Source organism: Gymnoscopelus braueri (genome assembly GCF_963280865.1).
Source record: "Gymnoscopelus braueri genome assembly, chromosome: 14".
Classification (NCBI taxonomy): Eukaryota; Metazoa; Chordata; class Actinopteri; order Myctophiformes; family Myctophidae; genus Gymnoscopelus; species Gymnoscopelus braueri.
Genome location: NC_137619.1, coordinates 35797016 through 35820681, shown reverse-complemented (window position 1 = coordinate 35820681; position 23666 = coordinate 35797016). Strand labels below are relative to the sequence as shown.

At 41.1% G+C, this 23666-nt stretch overlaps 4 protein-coding genes across 5 annotated transcripts; 2 read left to right on the top strand and 2 right to left on the bottom strand.

The window, feature by feature from the left end:
• Window positions 1-1207: 1207 nt before the first annotated feature.
• gfral (GDNF family receptor alpha like) lies at window positions 1208-6539 on the bottom strand. Its single transcript, XM_080449199.1, has 9 exons — window positions 6492-6539; window positions 6086-6217; window positions 5467-5622; window positions 5197-5259; window positions 4779-5097; window positions 2849-3096; window positions 2440-2520; window positions 2217-2298; window positions 1208-2119 (listed from the first exon to the last, which is right to left on the bottom strand). The coding sequence occupies exons 1-9, from the start codon at window positions 6526-6528 to the stop codon at window positions 1966-1968; spliced, it is 1272 nt and encodes a 423-aa protein (XP_080305325.1). The 5' UTR covers window positions 6529-6539; the 3' UTR covers window positions 1208-1965.
• Window positions 6540-7928: 1389 nt separating this feature from the next.
• Window positions 7929-11856, top strand: LOC308100339 (uncharacterized protein; the record flags this gene model as incomplete). 2 transcript variants are annotated; one of them, XM_080449358.1, is made up of 5 exons in its annotated part: window positions 7929-8076; window positions 9390-9828; window positions 10369-10528; window positions 11576-11691; window positions 11764-11856. In XM_080449358.1, the coding sequence occupies exons 2-5, from the start codon at window positions 9403-9405 to the stop codon at window positions 11788-11790; spliced, it is 729 nt and encodes a 242-aa protein (XP_080305484.1). In that variant the 5' UTR covers window positions 7929-8076; window positions 9390-9402. The 2 variants fall into 2 exon arrangements, with proteins under 2 accessions (XP_080305484.1, XP_080305483.1); XM_080449357.1 differs by having other exon boundaries at window positions 11576-11790.
• pdrg1 (p53 and DNA-damage regulated 1) lies at window positions 11753-18351 on the bottom strand. Its single transcript, XM_080449359.1, has 5 exons — window positions 18235-18351; window positions 14680-14755; window positions 14515-14589; window positions 13379-13459; window positions 11753-12772 (listed from the first exon to the last, which is right to left on the bottom strand). Exons 1-5 carry the CDS (start codon window positions 18316-18318, stop codon window positions 12690-12692), a joined length of 399 nt encoding a protein of 132 aa, XP_080305485.1. The 5' UTR covers window positions 18319-18351; the 3' UTR covers window positions 11753-12689.
• Window positions 18352-19849: 1498 nt separating this feature from the next.
• LOC308100625 (sodium- and chloride-dependent creatine transporter 1-like) lies at window positions 19850-21808 on the top strand (the record flags this gene model as incomplete). The annotated part of the gene is made up of 1 exon (XM_080449690.1): window positions 19850-21808. One exon carries the CDS (start codon window positions 19850-19852, stop codon window positions 21806-21808), a length of 1959 nt encoding a protein of 652 aa, XP_080305816.1.
• Window positions 21809-23666: the final 1858 nt, after the last annotated feature.

Sequence of the window (23666 nt, the reverse complement as noted above, 5' to 3'; positions counted from 1 at the left end):
TTCCTCCTAATCAACTGCCATTACAAAGCCTTTGAGCAATGCACTTAACTGACTAACGAGAGAGTGTTTTGCACCCTGTCCGTCCGTCCGTCCGTCCTTCTGTCTGTGAGCAGGTAATCTCCGGCACCATTGGCCCGGTCACTGCGAAACTGTGCGCACACACTCCCTGGATGCCAGATTGGCCTGTTATAGCGCCACCAGGAGGCCGATTTGTGCAAAAAAAATTTTTTGATACTACTCCTACAGATTTTATCCAAACATCACACAAATCGGTACACAGTATCTCTATAGTCATGTGATCAACACGCATCTGTCCGATTTACCATATTATATCCTGATTGCCTAAGATTGGCTTCCAAAGTGTGCAGGATTGGTTCGTTTTGAACAAAATGCCTCAAATCATGAACACAGTGTGCAATTTTTGTGAAATTTTGCACGCACATTCCCACTAGGCCGAGGAAGAAATGCCACCCTTTTCACGTTGGCCTATTATAGCGCCACCAGGAGGCCACAATAACCTACCTGACCTGGCGGAGACCTGTGCTGCGAGGAGCACTTTTTCTAGTTTAAGTCTGTATTTGTACAAGGAGACTGCGTACACAAGGTTTTGTATTTTCATTATTATTATCATGGCTCTGGTCACTTATAGGTGATATGTGATACGTTTTTGTTTCTTTTTCACAACCAAAGCTTTGTATTCCAATAGTAATCATCATTGCTAAAGTGTTTGTTTAGTAACAGGGTTCTCCTCGTCTCTCCAGCTCTTTAGTAAACAGACACTATGATTACTATAGAAATATAGAGCTATTTAACACTTATTTTAACAAAAGAATATTACTTAAAGCACCTTTAACCAAGCCCTATTTCAAAACAGGTGAAAATAGAAGTTGTACAAACTCACAACCTATCACATCACAATGCGCTTGAGCTTGTATATCTGCTATTTTTGAACATCTTTATTTTTGACTACTTCTGCCTATTGCAAAAATAGGGATGCCAAGTTGAAAGTGGCTAAGCTCTTAATCTGTTTTATAATGACAATACATCTAAATGTGTTTTGAGTCTAAAGTCTTTATGGTAAATGTATTTTTAGTCCAAGCAAGTTGAATTAAATGTCATAATATTAGTGGTAATAGTTTTTCTGTTACAGTATGCCAAGAAAAGCAGTGCAAAGCATAACATAGGGTAAGAAAGTTCTGAGTAAGAGTATAATTAAATAATAATTTAATGATATATTAGAGTGAAAAATACAAACAGAACACCGTTTACCAAAATGAGACAAATCACCACAGACACAAATGTATTCTTGACCAATGATAATTCACCATACAAGGGAGTATTAGGCTCAGACCTGGTGTGTTGCCAATTGGTCATTGGTATTGTCTCCTAATGACAGTGAAAATTAAATGAAAAAACATACTGACATTAATCACAGGATGAAAAATCTCAAGATTAAGTGTGATATAACACACAGTGGTTCTCACATTGGTTCTCTTTTTTCTTGTTTGTTTTATGCCCAATTTAGATCATGATATAAAAATAATCAATATCACACAGAATTTTCTTTATGAACACAACAAATTTCACATTATATAATAGAGAATTACAGCACAGTTGTTTTTTCTTGAAATGTGGGTAATGATGACCAAAATAACAAGATTGTGGATAAAAGCAGCTGAAAAGGGTTTTCTCAGGAGGGTGGCTGGCATCTCCCTTAGGGTTAGGGTGAGAGACTCAGTCATCTGGGAGGGACTCAGTGTAGAGCCACTACTGCTTTGCACAGAAAGGAACCAGTCGAGGTGGTTAGGCTTAGTAAGGATGAGTCCTGCTCGTTTCGTTTCCCCAGGGAGGTTTTCCAGACACACCCAGCTGGGAAGAGGTCGCGGGGCAGACCGAGTACCAGGTGGGGGATTATCTCTCTATGCTGGCCCCCGAAACGCCTCGGGATCCCCCAGTCAGAGCTGGCTAATGTGGCCAGGGAAAGGGAAGCCTTGGATTCTCTACTGGAACTGCTACTTCTGCGACTCGACTCCGGATAAGCGGATGAAGATGGATGGATGGAACGATAGATACTTTTTCAGGAGGCCTAAACCTTGTGTTATCCCTTCCTTTCAACATTCTACGGGTGAAAAAATAAATAAAAATTATATATACATATATATATATATATATATATATATGTTTGTATATATTCTATATTGTCTTTATGTACTTACCCAACTTTATATAAAACAATGATGGTCACTAAAAGAACGACTCCAACAAGTATCACGTATGAAAACACGTATAGTAACTGATCTGAAAGAACAAGCAATAAAATATAGTAGTTTTTACCATGATCCCTTGTTTAATAATAAACTGGTCTTAAGAGTTATAATGGAAAACTGTACTGATACATGTAATAAAGTTTATAATTCTGAATTCCAAATGGACACTTACTGGTTATCCACCTGTGACCTTCCTCCGATTCATTCATTTCTGACAGCTCATAAGGAGTGTTCATCTGTCTCCAAGGTATCGCTGAAAGTAAAACAAAACAGCTCAAACAGGGAGTTCCCAGCAGCCACTTCTTACAAACATCATGAAAACTTCTGTCGCTGTGGATTAACCCATTAAAACCGGGAAAGCATCTGTGTCATTTTAGATTGGTTAGTACGGGGATTCCGTGCATTTATTGTAAGATGGGTGTAATTTTCCCCCCAAAATCGAAATTGTTAAAACATTTAAGAAGAAATGTCACAAAGATTTCAAAGTTTTCACAGCTTTCAGCTATTTTTGTAATTCATCATACGACTAACTATATAAATGATAAGGCTTAAGCGGTTAAGAGTCAAACAATTGTACTCACTGAAGTGTGACCGATTATGGAGTACGTCAAGAAGCATTTTGCACCTCTGTTCATCATTATTGTACAGTCCCATGCATGTACAAGGATACTGAAGCTCTGTGCCCATGGTGGCCACGAAGGCCTTTTTACATTCAACATCTGCACCATGGATAAGAGCTGGATCCATTTGACTGACACATTCATCAATGTCACTGCACTGTGGATATTCATCATGCCAGCATTTGGCCTGGTATGTTTTTAACAGCTCCCTGTGAAGTTGAAGAAAACATCTTATGGGTAGTCAGGAAAACATGTACTTAAAATAAACAATTTAACCACTTGAACCCTAGCGACCCTATTCTGGGCATGTCATGATAGGCAAACATTCAGTGAAAATAGCTTGTAGATCGGCCTTTTTCCTGTGAAGAGATTTGATGTAGAGGGAAACATGAAGAGTTCCTGCAGGCTACCCTTCTAAATGTGGTATTTTGGCTATGTTTGACATGTTTATATTTCCGTATCAATTATTTTATTTCAATAGTTTTTTTATAGATTAAATAAATTAGTTTGATTAACTGTTGCACCCCTACTTTTCCTAGACCCCAATCACGTAGCTTTCCCTGACAATGGTAGGAGTATACAGTACATAGCACCCTCTGTTGTTTACTCTCTCTTTCACACTCTCTCTATATTTGCATTGCTGCTCCACAATGCGTGCGTGCGTGCGTGCGTGCGTGCGTGCGTGCGTGCGTGCGTGCGTGCGTGCGTGTCCAAAGCGTCTATGGACCAGAGCTAGTTTAAGTGGTTAATATCCAGTTCTTCAAATCATCATGGAAGTACGTACAGTAGCAAGGCTATAATGAGTCATAACAATCCAAGGTAATAATACGTTGGATCAAAACCAAAGTACACTCTAAATATTAAATGTATGTCAAGGATTCAACAAAAATATCTGTAATCTCCAATAGGAACTTAAAGTTGGTCACTCAGATCAGATGACATTCATACAATACTTTGTTGATTGCATTATTTTATTATTATTATTATATATATATTTTTTTTTTTAGGTACTGGTGATGGCAGATAGGAGGAACATTTCTACACACTTTTGTTGACATGTATAGCGATATGCTACAGCAGTGGTTCCAAAACTGGGGGTCTATTTTTATAGCCGATCTACAAGCTCACAACGCCTCGCAGTGCAAGGCGTTGTGAGCTTGTAGTTCTGCTATTTTCACAATATTTATCTGTGGAACCAAGTCAAACTAAATGTAATGCCTACAATTCCAAGTGCTTGTCAGGGTGGGGGGTCCCCAGTTCAAATATGATTATTTTGGGAGGTCGCGGCCTGACAAGTTTGGGAACCCTTGTGCTACAGTATGTAGGGATATTGTCATTTAAATTGGGTTGAGAGGGCTCTGGGTGTTTGTACTTTGGATTATATAAGAGTGACAATGCTGATTTACTTTCCATAATTGCTTCTCCACAAATTAATTAATAGGTTCATTATATCCACTGTGACACATAGTCGAACCTTTAGAAATAGTTGGTTGATCACTTGTTTTGCTTACTTGTATCATTCTTGAATAATATAAATAAACCCACTGCTTCGGGGCATGGACTCCATACTGTAGAACATAAGAAGGTTGGATATAGTGATAAGGAGTTGAACTTGGTGCCAGGCCCCCTCAGGCACCCCCGTGGCGCAGGGCCTGACTTGAGATTGTTATAAAATCTCATTAGATCATGGAGCATGACAATGATCGGCTGTGATGTTTAATTGTAGGGTGTTCAAGTTAGACCACTGAGTCACAAGGTCTCCCATCCCATCACCACACACGGTTTCACATTAGGGATATTACTTGGGATAATCTAAAAGTTAAAACTGTATTAGAAGTCGCAGTCAGATTAGATCACGTAGAGTCAAATATGAATGATAAGAGCTCGATACCTGCAGTTCCAATCCCCCAGGCAGTGGTTGAGCGCATCCAGGCAGGTCCAGGTCTCACCTCCTCCACACGTGCCACTGTGCAGAATGCTCTTGAAATGCACGCAGGCTTGATCCCACGGCTCACAGTCACACATGATGAGCATCTCTGCCACATTGCCGGGCATGCCACCATAGAAGTGTCTGGATACCTGCTGACAGCGGGTGCTGTCGCACTGCTCTGGTGTGCATGCATCTACGAGAGGTACCAGATACTTGTTGCAAATGTGGTCACTGATGCAGGCCGTCACTCGTTTCGAGCAGGATCCAGTGTTGTCATACACTAAAAGAAAACAATCAAATGAGCTCAGCTTTAGTCCAGCACAAAAAAAAAGGAAACCTTTTTATAGTAGTTCATTTCAATCATTGACAAAATAATTACCATATTCTATGAGATCGCTAGATTGCCAGTCCATCAGTGGGGCACCTTTGTTTTGTTGAGCAACTGTACACATAATAGCATAGATGATTCACACAAATGTATGTTGGAGATTTACACATGATTGTGGGACTTATCTACCAAATATCTATTACAGCCCGTCTATTGTTCAGGGTACCCATAATGTATCAGAGCATTCAGAGTTTGTTTAGTCAACAAATATGTAATTTTAGCCATTAATGCTTATCATAGAGCATAGTGAGAATACTGCACCTGGTGTTTGGTGGCATTGTGTGTTAAGCAGTTGTAGAAAGGCACAAAGCCGCTCCTTCCAGGCACACATACAGCCTTGCAGTGAAGGGAATCTTTCCAGTGTGGACTGTACGCTCACATTACACGCCTTTGAGCCTTTTATTTGGCACGCTTCATCTTGTGTAACGTATACAAAGAGGGAGGCAGAAAAACAGGATTTTCTTTTACGCAAGCAAGCAAGGTCTTTTCTATACAACAGGTGTTTTCTACATCATAATGCAGTTAAAGGCTCGGCTCTATGATTTGTCAACAATATAGCTAAAACACTGGCCTAAAGTCATACACTGATACATTGTGGAAATTGTAAATTAAAAATAGACTTCAAATATACAATAAGCTTCCTTTTTTACTGTTCCCTCAGCAACTGAAGACAGGTGAAGGCCCTTAATCATTATTGATTTGGTTGCCACAGACCATGCTCCAGGCTGTTGCCTCAGTATTAGATTTCAACCATATTCCAAGAAGTGCAATTGAACTGAAATGCCTTGTTAGCTTTGTGTCCCAAACCATCATTGCTGTCACTTCAATAGATATAATTCTCTACACAGCATTGATTATAAATAATACATGTGACTTTTACCTTTAACATCACATGTACCGCTGGAAAATGCTTGTTCGCTGCTGCAGAAGTCTGATATACAGGTATCCGTCAGAGAAAAACAGTCGGAAGGATGAGATGAAATCTTGATGCTCATTATCTGATGAATAGCTCCTGAAATAGGATAATGAAACTATGATTCATAATATTTCTATAGACCTTTTGGGTGACAAAAAATTATAGTGTAATGTAACTCAAATCTGCAGGTTTAAATGAAACCCACTTGTCACTAGGCAATTCAGTCATGATGAGATCAAAACGTTACAGTTTCGTTTTTTGTTTTGCTAAATTCACCAAGTTCAATAACATGAGAACATTGTTAATAAAAATCTAATTTGATATTCATAATAAACAGCAAAACATCACACTGCAATTAAGCCGGACTCACCTATTGTTACTGCTATTGCCAAATATATTGGCTGCATGACAGCTGTGGTTCGTGTTGGTTAGGCAGGTCAAGTGGAGAGTTCCACATCTGCTGTTCAGCTAAACACCCTTCATGACGTCATGTGTAGAAACCACCTCCACAGTCAACAATTTGACATCAAGAGGCGCAAATGTAGCTCAGAATGTACTGCCATTTAGGGAGTGTAAATTAATTACACTGCTGGCCATGGAAAATAAGTCATATTTTAACTAGGATTTTGGTTATTTTGCAGTTGGCACAAAAAGTAGTAGTTTATTTGGTGGTTTGTTTTCAATTCAATTCGTTTTGTAATTACAACAAAAAATCTGGACTTTAGAAAATAATAAAACATTTGCAAAACACAAATCTGCATGTTGATGGGGAGATTGGAACTATAGTTCCAATTATAGGCATAATTATGTATTCCTATAATGTAGAATATCAGGCCTTTATTCATTTAAAATTTAGACATATAGCAGCAGGAGTGCATGGACTGACAGAAGAACAACATGGCCTTGTGAAATACAGCAGGGCACCAGCCAGCATGCCAATAATATGGGTTAAATGTGGGTTACATGTGGGTGGGTAATCATTATGCAGGATGTCCTAAAAGAAAAAGTAGGGAAGGTGAGCAGAAAGGAGACTATTTTATGCTGAAGATGTGAAGAGACTGGAGTGGGGGGGGGTTATCAAAGGGTTGCAGTACAACAGGAGAGGAAAAGGGGATCTAGAGTTCATTCAAATAGGTCTATAAATTGTGCTGTTGAAAGCAGGGGAACCAGAAAGAACAAAGATGATATTGGATGCAGCCAGATTATTCTTGAACATTACTGACACCAAGTCAGACAACTGTAGAAAATACTGTCGTGATGGGAATGGGATCACATTGTGGACCATGTAGTTTGCATTGTGAAGATATCACAATCCAGTAGATGGCGGTAATGCAATGACTATGGATGCCAACCACCATAAAACCAAACAGCACAGATGTGTAAACCGAGAGAAGAAGAAGCAGGGTTGTCATGTCCGCTTATTATAAGCAACTTTGGGCTTGTTTTTCTGTGTAGTTGCTTGAAAAGTTAGGTAGTTGCGGCACTTGCGGGTTGCTTATTTGGGCTCGTTTCCAAATGTTATTTAAACCAATGGTTCTCAACCATTTTTATGTCAAGGACAAGCCCATTAATATGTATTGTCCTGCATCTGAAAGTATTTTATGCCAGGGACCCCATACAAGATTTGTGTTGTTAAAATGTCTTCAATCATTTTTGGAAAACAGCAGATCTACAAGCTCACAACGAGTCGCATCGCGGCGCGTTGTGAGCTTGTAGATCTGCTATTTTCCTATTATAGTCGCTTCTTTTGGGGTTGTTTTCATAGACCTGGTTGCTTGTTTCTCTCGCAAAACCTGGCAACGCTTCAAAGTACACAGATGTATTTGGTTTGAATCGGTTTGCATACCGTCTATGGTTTGAATCCAGAGGACACTTCAGACTTATACCGTTTTTTTGTCTGCTGAGAAATAACAACACAAATATCTGTACTTTCTTAGAATTTCTGGGCGCACAAGGTAAGTTGTAGGCTAGGCTAATTTGTATCTGTACATCTTTTTCAAAGGCTGCATTTCTGATTGCCTTGGCTTGGATCAAGACGGTCATAATCAAATGACCGACAGTGAGTCTTGTATCAAGGCTAAAATCTCTGATAGAACAGTGGTCTGGTCTCCCCTAGCTCTAGCTCTGGTCCATATTCTAACGCCATGGATCAGAGCTAGGTCTCCCCTTAGACCCTGTTTAGGTCCATATAGTGACCAGTGCTGGGTCTCGTCTCTCCAGCTCTCCTTGAGCAAACACATTTTCAGGTGATGGTGAGAAAATGAGCTTAAAATTTCGCGTCACCATGTTGTGTTTTCCACCCGAACTGACTAGCTGTGTGAGATTGTCTATCACCAGTCTTTGGTTGTGATTAGGTCTAGGCCATGACAGTGTTGCCATATTTTGTGAGAGAAATAAGCAACCTGGTCTAGGAAAACAAGGCCAAAAGAGCACTTTATAAACCGATATGCTATCGGCTTACATGCTCACACGTCGCACCGCGACTTTGATTTCACAGTTGTAAAAGTTGCTCTGGATAAGAGCTCTAAATGCCTACATTTTAACACAATGTATTAGTTGCACATGTCTATGTATCATAGGCAGCAAAGTTCATTGAGTAGCAATAGCACGACATTTTCTTACATACCTGTATCCTTCCATGAATTCCAAATCCATGAATTCTTCTTGTACTCCAAAAAAGGCTTTGTTTAACCAAAACAAAACGTTTTGTCCCTTCTTGTGGTGGTTGGTTGAGAGCACCTCTTTTGAAATACACTGATTGGCTTTGAGCAACACAAAGCTGCAAGCATATACGTTTATATTCCTGGTTTGAAAACATATGTATCTTTCATGTAACTTTTTCGATGAATTGAGTACAAAGGACCCCAATGGAAACGAGCCATAGGCTGTCTTGGGTTTAAAATCCTCTTAGCAGACTTTGTATTGAACTGTACTTTCCTGTGCTCTTTTTTTGCAAACTGTTAATAAAGTATTCAATTAAACTGAAAGTAGAAAGCATCAACAACAAAAAACACACCTGAGCCTCTCATCAACTACACCTGGCCTTATCTCAGTCAGGCTCTTATCCTCTCTCCTCCAAGTCTGTAGAGGGTGACAAAGCAACATCACACGATTAGATGGATGTAGATGAGCTTCTACAATCACTTACTTACTTACAACCACCTTTAATCCTCAGTAACTGTAGTTAAATTTGGCCACATAAAAAAAAGTGGGGGGCTTTTTCTTTTTTTACAAATCAAACTAAACTCCAAATCTTTGTCTGTTACAGATTGCGGGGAAAAATGGAACACTATGATGGTAGCTCTCGGTCCAAACGAAGACGCATTAATGCCAAAGTTGCAGAGCACTTGCAGGACTTGGTTGCATTTGAAACAGAGAGAGAGATTCTTGGGACTCCTAATGAAGAGTTGGAGTCTGCAGTTTACAATATAATGGACAGCCCCAGTGCCCCGGGTGTGAGCAGCAGCCCCAGTGCAGCCCCACAAGGCATGGGAGAGAATTTATTGATCAAGTTGGTAACTCTCCTGGAGGAAGTGAAGGACACCCAGAGGGTACATGGTCAAATGTTAAACGCCCTGATGAACCAAAGGGAGGTTGTGGTGCCGTCGCTGGAACCACCCGAAGGAGCAGACTTCCCACTGACCACGATCCAAGATGTCGAATCCATGAATGAGAAGCTGTGTGACTCAAAGTTCATGTCTGGAGTTGTAAGTTCAAAATCACTTAATCACTTTCACCCATTAAGACCTGAGGCCGATTCCACAAATGTCTTCTAAATCCTAACCCCCAAAATTATATGTATTTGACCACGGACCGCCATCTCAAAATATGAGCTAAAAATCCAAAATGACACTCTTTCCCTGTTTTAATGGGTTACTTGCTAATCAAGTTGCCGGTCTGTTGAGATCTTGCACTTTGTGTGCATGCAGAGAAGGAGACTCCTTAAGTCAGAATTACTTTGCTTGACATCTGAGAGGTGGGGGAGAATAGAATAGTGGGCAGTGGTAAGGCGGGACCTATTGGGATGTATTAAAGGGTGAGGATGGCATTGGCAGAGGGCTGGAGGAAGATGAGGGTGGTCTTGTGAAAGAATTGCACGGTAGCCTAAATCAATTCATAAAGTACTGAATTGTGGAATGGGGGGCAATAGAGTAAGTGGGCTAAAGATGGAATGATATCTTAACATTGATATATTAGCAGTTCACTTGATATGGCATTTCATTTGTTACTTTTTATTACGCTTTCAGGTTGCCATGCTTGGAGACATAGGGGGTTCTTCACTGGATGATGCAACCAGAAGAATGATGGCGTTCCTCATGTCAAATGAATTGGCAATCCAGTACAACCTTTTTGGACGTCATGGCAAGAACAAATTCCGAGACCTGCGACTTTTTGATGTTGTATATGGTAATTGAGTTTTTAATTGCTCAAAACATTTGATGTACAGTAAATACAGGTCAATGTATGTAGCTGCATGCTATTGCTACATGCATGCTGCAGCATGCTACATCATACAGCTACATACAGCTGTATGCTGTAGTGTAGCATGGAGCTGGCCTAAATGGTGCAAATCAGTTTTCAATTTGCCAGTGCCAATGTGCACTAGCTTGTTTCTTTAAAGGAGAATTCCGGACAAATTAAGTGTTATCTTTCATGTCTCGTTACTCACCTAGCGACGTAAAAAGTGGCGTTCTTTTTTTCCATATATTCCCCTGTCGTCATTTTTTAAACCCCCTCCGTTGTCATAATGGGAGCGCGTGGGTAAGGGAAGTTCGTCTATTATAACCGATGCAATGTTATTTTTTTCTCTACTACGATTCATTGTAGAGTCTCATGATAGTCAAACATGCGCTGAAAATTCCTGCGAGCCTGCCGTTAATGGCGAACGATTTAACACTGGATGCTTGTTTCTTTCCAGAACCTGGCAACTCGTGTTGCCAGATTCTGGAAACAAGCAACCAGTGTTAAATCGTTTACGTCGCTAGGTGAGTAACGAGACATGAAAGATAACACTTAATTTGTCCGGAATTCTCCTTTAATATAGGCTACTATTGAAAAGCTTAGAATCACTGAGAAATGTATAGCACTTTTTATCCATTTCAGGTTTGAAAGTACAGCCAAGGTATTGCCGATGTTAAAACTCCAATTTCTGTTTGTTTTTTAAACGTTAAACAAAGAATCCTCTGTGTGCATGAATGATATCTTTATAGACCATATTTGCTGTCAGATACTCTAGATATTCAGGTGAAATTTCACCCCATAGCACTTGGCTGTGTGCTCAGTAGGATTTAGATCAGGCAATTGTCATGGTCAATCCATTGGAGTTCCTTTCAAACAGCATACACATTCCTCATTGACTAAAAACGTTTGAACTGATGTTTGTCACTCATATGGAGGTTTCATAATCCAAAAATCAAGCTAGAATGACGTTGGCTTCTTGTTGATTATTTTTAGGGGCACTAAAGTACAATGGAATCACTCAAGGAATTAACCAGAAGGATGCAGAGCTGGCTCTCTCCAAGTGGTTCACAGGAGCTCGTGATAGAGGCGGAATGAGAGCTCAGAGAGCAAGGCCCTCATTGGAAACAAGACCGCAAGGACTTTCATCAACGGACCTGTTAAAGGAATTATCCTTATCCTTACGGAAAGAGGGCTCAGAGAGCACTTGAAAAATAAAGACTGGAAGATGGGGCACAGTCCCAGTCGGCAAAGTGTCACCTGGTAGTACCAGGTGACCGATTGACACTTACTTGCACAATGTGCATAGACAAGTGATTTTGACTTATGCCTTCCGTTTCTGCACATTTGGCAAGGCTGCTGCCTGCTACCGATATCACACCTGTTTTAAGAGGTTTATCATACTTGCCGTTCCATCTGTACTTTTCTTTCTTTCTACTTCATTACGTCAGTATTGTTACGTAAAAAGACATTGTTTTGTTGTCTTAGCATGGTCTCTGTATAAACAGGTCCCAACATTTCACTGCTTTACCTGTATTGAGTGACAAATAAATCCCTCTTGATTCTTTTTCAGATTAGTTCCAGAATTATCTTTGAAAATGTGAAATGGCTCCACATACATTGCCTGATTGATATTAAGCATGTTTAGACATGCCACTAAAAGTATGCACTTGCCAAACTTGTGTCAAATCTACTGTAGTTCTCCCATTTAAATCAGATAAGTTCAGGTGGACCCACTTGGAAGTGGGACCCATGTTGGCAAAGTACCTTATATGGGCAGACAAATAGTAATCATTTTTATTTAACTATCAACAATACAATGTAGAGCCACAATGTAGAGCCACGCCTGACCTAACAGAAATACTTACTGTAAATTTGCAATAAATACAACTGCCACAATTATCTCAAAGGAGGTACGCACCAACTGTTGAACTGAACTAACAGTGCTACTGGTTTTCTAGAAATATAGCTTATGAGTTACTTAATGTCCAAACTGCAAGGCATTCAAACCACAAAATGGTAAAACTGAATCACAGCAGTGTGCACAGTAAAATCCTGAGTTACTTTAACTCAGAGGGTGTAGCCTACAAATCTGAGCATAGCCATAATGTCATCTCCTCAGTACGCTGTTAATGGCTTTGATCTCATCACCAGAGAGGGGGGAAAGGTTGCAGCCTCTCAGCTCCGGTTTACCTGCAAACATACATAAATCCACACGTTAGGGTGTTTATCCAATGGCAAGATTTGAACATCTAGTTGTAATTCTTTATTTTCCTCAGCTGTAACGATTTTTTTCCGGTCAAAAGAGCATGTATGATTTGATTTATTATGGAGTCATAGGGGGGTGGCATCAAAAGGTATTTAGTTTTATTTGCTATGTGTCAATGGAGAGGCAAACTCCATATTTAGAAGTCAATATGACAGTGACATGACAGACATGACAGACCTTCCGGTTTCTGAAACTTAGCATTTTGGCACAGATAGTCCCAACCCAGACGTAACCTATACAAAATGAATATTGCATAAGTTCTCAAATTTGACCCTTTTTATAAAACTCACAACAATGCAGCTATTCCATGCTGCTACAAACGTATTAGGCATTTATTTTCAACTGGTTTATATAGCGCTTAAAACATAATACTTTGTTCACAAAGAAGCTGAAGTTAGAAAGTAAATGCCATCCCACACAGTGACAACCTTGTCTTTTCAATTTTTTGCAAAACTGAAATCTCAGCATTATCATGCGTAGCAAAACACATTTTATCACAACAAGGATTATTTTACTACTGTATATCTTACCTTGTATCTCATTGAGATGATTGACTTTTGCTTTTAGGCCTTTACGAAGATCATTTATTTCCTTGTCTAGTTGTTCTTGGTCTATGAATTAAGAAACAAAGATCAACAGGGTTTACAGTTCTACTCTAATTAAAATAATTCACCACTGAAGGCACAAAAATAGGTAGCCTCAGCCTGTGATATAAATCTACAATTTTTTGTGTTAAATTGTGACTAGCCTGAATGCATCAGCGGTCAATTGTAAGCAACAACAGATTGTTGTAATTGTAAGTAAGTAATATCCATGATTGAAGGCAAACCTTTGGCTGAAATCTGCAGACAAACACAATTTGCAGGTTCTGCTACAAACCAGAAAACAGCCTGCTTGGAATTACAGCTAACAACTTCTAAAACATGTTTTAAGGACCTTAAACATTTTAATAATAAAATATTTATTTAAGTAGTAAAAATGTCACCTTTAAAAGGGATAGTTCACCCCCAAAATGACTTTTTTCCCCTATCGATTAGTCACCCCATGGACACTTGAATTCATGGATATTCTTTTGTTTAAGCCAATAATTTGATGACCAGCGGACTAGTAGGCAGCGGTTCCGGTAGGAGACACAAAGGAGACTCTTTGCGTCTCTTACCGGAACCGCTGCTGGTCATCAAATTATTGGCTTAGGAATGTGGCAAAAACTAATAATATCCATGAATTCAAGTGTCCATGAGGTCACTAATCGATAGGAAAAAAGACATTTTGAGGGTGAACTATCCCTTTAACATACATCTCTAGACCAATTCATGAAATTTGCACCGAACATTCCAAAAACACACACACATGTGTATATAATGTTTTTGATGAATGCTTCTAGTTTTTGTCACTGTTTATTTCAAGTAAGACTTCCACAAACAATCAGATGAATATGTATTGGCATTTTTACTAAAAAGGAAAAATAAGGCTACCATAACTGTTCTCTTCCTGACTGCAGCATCTGCTGTTGGTACAAACGCCCCCTGACGCACTCAGTCAAAAGTCACCAGTTAACACAGAAACGAGTAGATCCATAAAGTGGAAGTACTTCCACTATAATGAAAAACGTCTATTTCAAAGCAATTAAAATAAGAATGGGTATATAACATGGGACAGTCCTTACCTTTCTGAATCATCGCTTTTGCCTTCGATTTAGGAAATTTTATAAACATGTTTCCAAAGCAAACCTTCACTTTCCCTGAAAAAATAAAGAAAGAAACAACACATATCAGTTATACAGTCTAGCATAGGACAAAGCTGATAAAGCAAATTAACCCGGGTCACTCACCTGAATCTGACGGGTCTTTCTGCAATGCACTCAATGCCTCCCTGTTTCTGTTTCGTTTTAGATCTAGATCCACAATCTGAAAATTCCACAGGCAAGTTGGTCATGGTTATGAATAGGCCTGGGCAATACTGTATAATAGATATTATATTGATATGTGGTACGAAAATTAAAACAACAAAACAATCTAAACGTGTTTTAATTTGATGTGATGCTATTTTTGCCATATTTGGAGAGAGAGAAACAAAAGATTGCATTATCGATAGAGGTATAAAGTAAAACTATTTGTGATATTTGTACATATTGCCTTAATTATGAAGCCCTTAGCATTGACCGAAATTCTGCATCTGCAAACAACAACAGGCAAACAGCAGAGTAAAAACCGACCAGACATCTGGGGACTGTATGTGGCTTCATCTGCCACTGCCTTTTATTGCTTTTTTTCTATTGTACTGTAATTTTACTCTCAAAATGTTCTGTTTCATTTGTACTTTTCATTTTTATTCTCAAATGTGTTTATTATGCTCCGTCTTGATGTCTTATTTTATGTAAAGCATATTATATTTCCTTGTTGTTGAAATGTGCTATAAATTAATTTTCCTTGCCTTCAATACAAAAATCTCCAGATTTAAAAATATATAATTTTCTCAAGGACCTCTAGCACTGCTGGTTTTCTATCCTACCAGGACGTATAGTACTGCTGGTTTTATATGCTACTACCAGGACCTCTAGTACTGCTGGTATTCATCATACCAGGACCTCTAGTACTGATGGTGTTCTATCCTACCAGGACCTCTAGTGTTGCTGGTTTTCTATCCTAACAGGCTAACAGGACCTCTAGTACTGCTGGTTTTCATCATACCAGGACCTCTAGTGCTGCTGGTTTTCTATCCTAACAGGACCTCTAGTACTGCTGGTTTTCATCATACCAGGACCTCTAGTACTGATGGTGTTCTATCCTACCAGGACCTCTAGTGTTACTGGTTTTCTATCCTAACAGGACCTCTAGTACTGCTGGTTTTCATCATACCAGGACCTCTAGTACTGATGGTGTTCTATCCTACCAGGACCTCATACTACTGGTTTTCATCATACCAGGACCTCTAGTACAGCTGATTTTCTATCTTACCAGAACCTCTAGTGCAGGGGTACTCAACAGGCGGACCGCGGTCCATGACCGGACCGCGGGACAACTCTCTGCGGACCCTGGGCAAATTATATATTTTTAAAGAGATATATTTTTGGGGGATTAGGGATTATTTGAATTGTTGTTCTGTTGTTTTCATGTTTATATGTTTTCATAATCTGCACCAGGCGCGGAAATCCCGGGGGGTACGGGGGAGATTTGTCTCCCCCTAGCTTCAGATTGACGCCCCCCCCAAGTCATTTAGAATAATAAAAATAAATGTTAAAATAATTAGAAATACGTATATTTAATAGAACCTGAACCCACTTATGCATCTTAAGTAATTAATAATGAAGAATTAACATAACACAGTGTCAAATTAGCTAGACTATAGTCCATACCTGGTCGACCTATCCGTCAGGGGATATGCGCACATGATTTGGCAACCCGGGAGGCAGTTCGTCCCATAGCTGGGCAGCCCCGTAACCATGGCGACAGTATTTTACACAGAAACGCTAATAAACCGCTGAGATTTGGTGATATCGAAAAACGGGCTTCGCAGTTCCGTGGGTATGGTAATGGTCAATGGCTGTGTGCAAATTCAGATCAATTGCTCCAGCCACTGAGGAGAACCGGGCAGAATTTTGGCCTCACCACTACACCACTACAGAGGTTTGTCAAATTATAGGAGGATATAGGAGGATCAGAGGAAAATGAAGGAAAAAAACTCAAAACTTTGGCGCGTGCGTGCTCCGCACGCGGGGACCCCCTCTAGCCTCAATCCAGATTTGCGCCGCTGCTCTGCACCCCAGTTTTATTAAGTTGGTTGGTTGGGAGGGGATCCGATTTGATAATCTTGGCTCGATTGACCGATTTAAATAAACGGATCTGTGATTTGAAAATGATTTGTGGACCTTCAAGATTTGTAGTTGAGTACCTCTGCTCTAGTGTTACTAGTTTTCTATCCTACCAGGACCTCTAGTACTGCTGGTTTTCTATCCTAGCAGTACTGCTGGTTTTCTACCCTACCAGTACCTCTAGTACTGACAATGTTCTATCCTACCAGGACATAGTACTGCTGGTTTTCTTTCCTACCAGTACCTCTGGTACTGCTGATTTTCTATCCTACAACCAGTTCCTCTAGTGGTGCTGGTTTTCTATCCAATGTTCTATTGTTATGTTCTATAGACCAATTATTTGTTTACTAACATTGAGACTGGACGCAAAGGTGATTGTTTCACGCAATCAATTCCCAACCTGTTGTTTTGGGGTGCGCTGGTTTCAGCACACCCCAACCCCCTCTTGTGTGTTGGCTAGTAGTGAGGCGCGTCCTAGCAAGACTTGACAGAATGGGTTTCATTGCGTGCATACTGGTTCTTATCAGTGTGACGTCGTCTGTTAAGGGGTCTATTCTTCTACGTGAAAATTATTCACCAGTTTACAAACTATGTAGAAGTGTTAATACAAGGCACTTCTGGGTGTAATGTAAACTGAGGAGAATCAGGGGCACGGCCAAGGCCTTAAAAACAAGGCTCCAAACATCCCAAAACAAACTTGTAAGGCTACTCCTTGGCCTCAATCACAAAACCCATCTAACCCCTGCTCATTTTGCTAGGATTGGATGGCTTAGGGTTGAGGACAGAGTACAGCAACTTGCTATTGGCCTGGTCTTCAAGATACACCACAACATTGGGATCCCCCTGTATTTGTCAAAATGTTAATGAAGTCCATGATCATAACACCAGAGGCAGCTCCACAAATCATGTTCAACCCAGATTTGGCTCAACTAAGGGAATGAACTCGTTCTCATGCTATTCATCAAAAATATGGAATGCCCTACCAAAAGGAGTAAAGGAGTGTAAACCCTACTCACTTTCAAAACTACCCTAAAGATACACCTTCAGGAGGCTGCAATTCGAAGATGGCCCCTGTCTAAGTCTTAACCTACCCCCCCTCCCCCTTTCATTTTCCTCTTTTGTATATATATTTTTTTCTCTCTTCATACCAGTAACCTGAAAGCTGATTGTATGACATTCTGTATAGTAGTGTACTGTGTATATCTGTCTGTCTCATCATGATTTGTGCGCATGGGGTTCTCACAAGCTGCGTGCTTAACTGAGTCTTCCAGTTTAGTAGACCTTGTATTGTGAATTTTGTACTTCCATGTACTGTGATTCTCATGTCTTACTAAATAAAAGTACATCAATCATCAATCAATCAAACCTAATCACAGCCTGGGCTATTATGAATATGATGTAAAATTAAGAAAAATTTACACATGCCCTAATCTCATCTGAGGCACAGACAGGAGCCAACAGAGGCTAACGTAGCCGCTAACGTTGGCTATCGCCACCTTACTGCGATAACAAACGTTAACACAAAGCTATCAGTTGATCAAAAACAAGCTGTATTCATTCTAACGTTATAGTTACTTGTTGTTTGCTGGAGAGAACGTCCTCCGCAGACTCTTCAACCTCTGACAAATACTGCAGAACACGCGTAGAATCCGCGTCCATGGTAAATCATGTGTTGCTATAAAAATACGGCCGATCAGAAACGACGTCTGACAACTTGAAATGATTCGTTCCGTGCTAGAACTACACTGAGTGAGTGACTGCCATTTTTGGATTTCTGATCCGGTGGGAACGGAAATATCTTTACGTCATCAGGGGCCGTCACCTCCAAAATGATTCCCCTAGTTTAAAATGTGTTTAGTTTGGTATAATCGTTTCGTTTCTTTTGGTACAATAATCGCTTGGTATGTCCATATTTTATTCTAACTCGTAGTGCGACTAATGAGACTAAACTAATTGATTCGCATAATGTGGGGAACCAAAACAATGGGACGCCAACTGGAACACACCACCGGAACACGATTTTCTAAACCGGATCACACGGCTCAGTTTAGAACGAACACCCGGCTTTCCTCCGCAGTGGAAAACCTGGTGACGCGAGGTTACTAATTAATTAATAAATAGTGACTTCAATGCCGTGTCATGAAGCTATAATTCACGATCAGCACTAGGCTAGTCTGAACCTACCCTCTGGTACTCATGCGTTGTTTTTTTTAGACTGTCTAAACCTAAACTGAACGTGTTTTGACTCCGACAGAGAAAAAACTTTGAAGAAATTGATCACTACCACAAGAAATTGAATGCAATACTACCCTCTGCTGGTGGACAAACTGTATTTAATAATCACCTATCACCACTAAATGCAGTTTGATGGGTACAAAATGAATGAATCAATAATGATAGTTTTACCATCTTGTACTTGAATTTAAGATTTTTGTTGACTAGCTAATACTCATATTCAAATATTGATTTGCTTATTATTAACGGGGGGGGGGGGGGGGGTCTGAAGTACTGTCTGAAATAGTTTGGTGGAGAGCCACCATAACATTGTTATATTAAAGAAGAAATCAGGAATGGAGGCGTGGGATTGCTGGTGCAAATAGAATAATGAATTGAGAATATAATAGTTGCAGCATACATTTTGAATACGTCTGGATTCATGAGGGATTAATACGGTGCTAAGTGCTAACACGTACGTTAAGTGGTCAGATGGGTGGGCCGGGCCCTTGCATTTTCAGAGCATAATTATTATGATCAATCAATCGATTGATCATAATAATCAATCGATTATTACTCCTTTTTCAAGGTTTTAATGAAAAAGTTATCCTCACAGCCCACCAGAGGGTCCCGGCCCACAGGTTGAGAATCACTGTACTACAGTATTTTCTGATGAATCTCTGTCTGTGTATCTATGTGTGTCTGCCTGCCGTTTTTGCCCAAATATGGAGATGACTGACGTCATAGATGACTGAGGTAGAGTGACAACACGTATCCCAGTGATGTCCTGACGCTGCTATTTAAGACTGTGCGTTCTGCAGCAAGATGGACTTTGTTTTCTGGAACACTGAGAGTAGTTTTTTCCTTTATTAAGTAATACAGTGGTCTGAGATAAAGAGAAGATTCAATAAACCGTTCCGGGTTCAAACCCCTAAAGTTGCGTGAGAAGAAAGTTAATTCAGTGAATTACAACAGCATGGAGAAAGAGGGTGGTTTGGAGGAGGTTTTGGTGGCGGATAAGAAAGAACACCTGATCCTCAACGGAGAAGACCGTCCAAAAGGAGATGATCCTCCTAAAAAAGAAGAGCCCCCCAAAGGAGAAGAACCGCCCGACGGCACCCCGCCACAGAGGGATACATGGACACGACAGTTGGACTTCATCATGTCCTGCTTGGGCTTTGCCGTGGGCCTGGGCAACGTGTGGCGTTTCCCACACCTGGTCTACGAGAATGGCGGAGGAGTCTTTTTGATTCCCTACCTGCTGGCCATCTTCTTGGCTGGGATTCCAATCTTCTTCCTGGAGATAGCTTTGGGTCAGTTTATGAAAGCAGGAAGCACCAAGGCCTGGGATATTGCTCCTCTGTTTCAAGGTGTGGGTATTGCACCCATGGTCACTGTGTTTTTCCTAAACACCTTCTATATCATTATCATGGCTTGGTCATTGTACTACATAGTCATGTCCTTCTCCGCCGCCTTCACCTGGTCCACCCTCCCCTGGGCCACCTGTGGCAACGAATGGAACACGCCGATGTGCATGGAGGATTTTAGCCTTGCCAAGTGTCTGAACGGCACTCTGGGGAACGTCACCTTCCCTCCCAACGTGACGACTTGTGAGGAACTCGGAAAAGTATCACGGTCATCCGTTATCGAGTTCTGGGAGAACAAGGTGTTGAACATCTCTGATGGTTTGGAGCAGCCCGGTGTGCTGAACTGGGAGCTGTTGTTGTGTCTGGTGGCTGTTTGGGTCATTGTGTACTTCTGTGTATGGAAAGGGATTAAGTCTTCTGGCAAGGTTGCATACTTCACAGCCACCTTCCCCTATGTGATTCTCATCATCTTACTGGTCAGAGGACTCACACTTCCTGGAGCTTACAATGGCATCGTGTACTACCTCAAACCTGATTGGTCCAAACTAGGCACGGCGAAGATGTGGATCGACGCCGTGACTCAGGTCTTCTTCTCCTATTCCATCGGAATGGGAGCCCTGACTGCTCTGGGCAGCTACAACAGGTCCAACTATGATTGCTACAGAGATTCCTACATTCTGTCTCTGATAAACAGCGGAACCAGTTTCATGGCTGGGTTTGTAGTTTTCGCCATACTGGGATATATGGCTGCTGAACAGGGAGTGGACATCGATAAGGTGTCCACGTCAGGTCTGGGGCTGGCGTTCATAGCGTACCCTAAAGCCGTGTCTATGATGCCGGGAGCACCTATCTGGGCTGCGCTGTTCTTCATCATGCTGCTGTTGCTGGGAGTGGACAGTCAGTTTGTATTGGTTGAAGGGGTCATGACAGGACTGCTGGATCTGCTTCCTAGGAGATTCGACCATCGCTACCGACGGGAGATCGGCGTGGCATTATACATTTTCCTGTGCTTCATCATCGGCCTCTCCATGATAACACAGGGCGGTATGTATGTGTTTCTGCTGTTTGACAAATACGTTGTCAGTGGAATGGTTCTACTATGGCAAGCATTTTGGCAATGTGCGGTGGTGGCCTGGGTTTATGGAGCTGATCGCTTCATGGCCGATGTTGCTCATATGCTTGGCTACAAACCGCGCTTGTCATGGTGGATAAAGATGTGCTGGTCCATATTTAGCCCCTGTGTCTGCGTGGGTGTCTTCTTGTTTGACTGTTTTAACTATACGCCGTTGACCTACAACAAGTACGTGTATCCGTGGTGGGCCGAGTTGATTGGCTGGTGTATGTCTCTGTCCTCAATGCTGTGTGTACCTGCCGTCCTGCTCTACAAGCTCTTCAGTGCCAAAGGCACATTCAAGGAGCGTTGGGACCGTCTGAAGACTCCTGTTTGGGGTCCTCATCATTTGGAGAACATGTCTCCGGACACAGACATGAAGTCTCTGCCATCTCTGACTCCGGGGACAGAGGACAAGAGAGTATTGTCTTGGATAGACGACGAGAGTGTTGTATAGGCCACAGCCTACAAGAGAGCTTTGTGCATGCCACATTCCCTTCATAAAAAAGCACAAATCTATAAAAATAAACATGACAAAAAAAATGCCACAAACGACAATAGAGCGTAGTGTAGGCCAGACTGCATTGTCTGCATTGTGAATAAAGATTTCTGAAATATCTTTTTCCCCCGAAGAATATTTTGAAATAATCATTTAATTAAAAATGGTTTCTTTGTGAGCCATAAAAATGGATCCATGGATCCTAGGTAGGATCACCTGGCTTAGTTGTTTGTTTCAACACAGCAAAGGCCAATGCAGGGACCCCACAAAAAAAAGTGTTGCTCGCGCTCTTTATTGTGAGCGAAGATTTGTGCGTTCTCGCCAAACCTGGCCACAGCAGGACGTATGGTCAATGTTTTTCAATAAGAATGCACGTGGGAAAACCTTTTTTCCCACCCAGAGAAAAGAAATCTTCACACTGTTGTAGTGCCATTATCAAGCCGATTTGCATGTATGGCAAAAAAACAAGTGTATATACTGTGCATCTGTGTGGGCTTCCCAGAGCAACAGTTGCTCACCCCTGTAGCAAGACTTCATAATATCAGGGGGCACGGTGGCACAGTCGGTAGTGCTGTCGCCTCACAGTTAGAAGGTCCTGGGTTCCATTCCCGCAGGGGGACGCTGTGGGCGCTGGGGGCGTGTTCTCTCCTCCGCGTCATCAGTGCCCATACCCTAGGTGGGGTTGGCGAAAGGGCCTTTCTGTGTGGAGTTAGCATGTTCTCCCCGTGTCTCCTAGGGTAGGTACCCTCACAAAAACATGCAGTAATCCTGGTTACTATACTGCCTCCCCCTGGCCAGCCGGGGCGCCTGATGGAGGGGAAGGGAACTGGTTGGAATAACGTGTTCCTTCCACGCGCTACGTCCAACCAGGGAAACTCTCCCCTGTCAGGTGATAAGAAGGTCAGTTGGCTCTCATGCATTGAAGGAGGCATGAGCTCGGCCCTGGCCTCCCTAGGTTGGCAGAGGGAAGGTAGTGCCCAGGATTACATAGACAATTGGCACTGGGTGTAAAAAAATAGGGTTACAAAATCGCGGGATAAAAATTAAAAAAAAAAAAAAAAAAAAAAAAACTTCATAATTTGTGGCATTTTTAACAAAACGGCCACCCCCGCAAACTTTATAAGCCAATTATGATTGGCTTATAAAGTTTGCGGGGGTGGCCGTTGGCGTTTTGTTCAAAGTCCAATCCATCCAATAGCCAATCGGAATAGAACATGAGAAATCTGACAGATATGTCTTGATCACATGACAACAGAGATAATGTTTACTGATGTGCGTGAGGTTTGGACAAAATCTGTATAGGAGTAATAGGGGAATTCTTTTTTTGAAAACATCAGCCTCATGGTGGAAAAAATATTTGAAAAACTCAAAAAAGGGTATTTATTAAATATAGTATACTGTGTAATATAATTAAATATTCAAATATTTTTGACACAGAATCAAATGTTTTATGGTCATGATTCACCAAGGGCCCTGGATGTCGGAAATGTAGGCTATTATGGGAAAATGTATGGGCGTTCTATCTGTGCCCTATTACATTCATTACATTACACTCATCACTCATTTACTGTTTGTAATTGACATATCTGTTCACGTAGCGGGCATGTCACGGTACAAAATATGTAATTTCAAGTCATGTAGGCCTATGTCCTGAGGCGCTTCTGGACTCCAAAATCCATCCCATTCCAGTAGCGGAAGGATAGCAGCAGCCGTTCTTTGTCCTCCTGGGCGATGGGTCATTTGATTCCAACTGTGATAATAACTCAAATGAGTAAATATGTTTCTACCTAAACTAAACTGCATTCTATCACCAGTA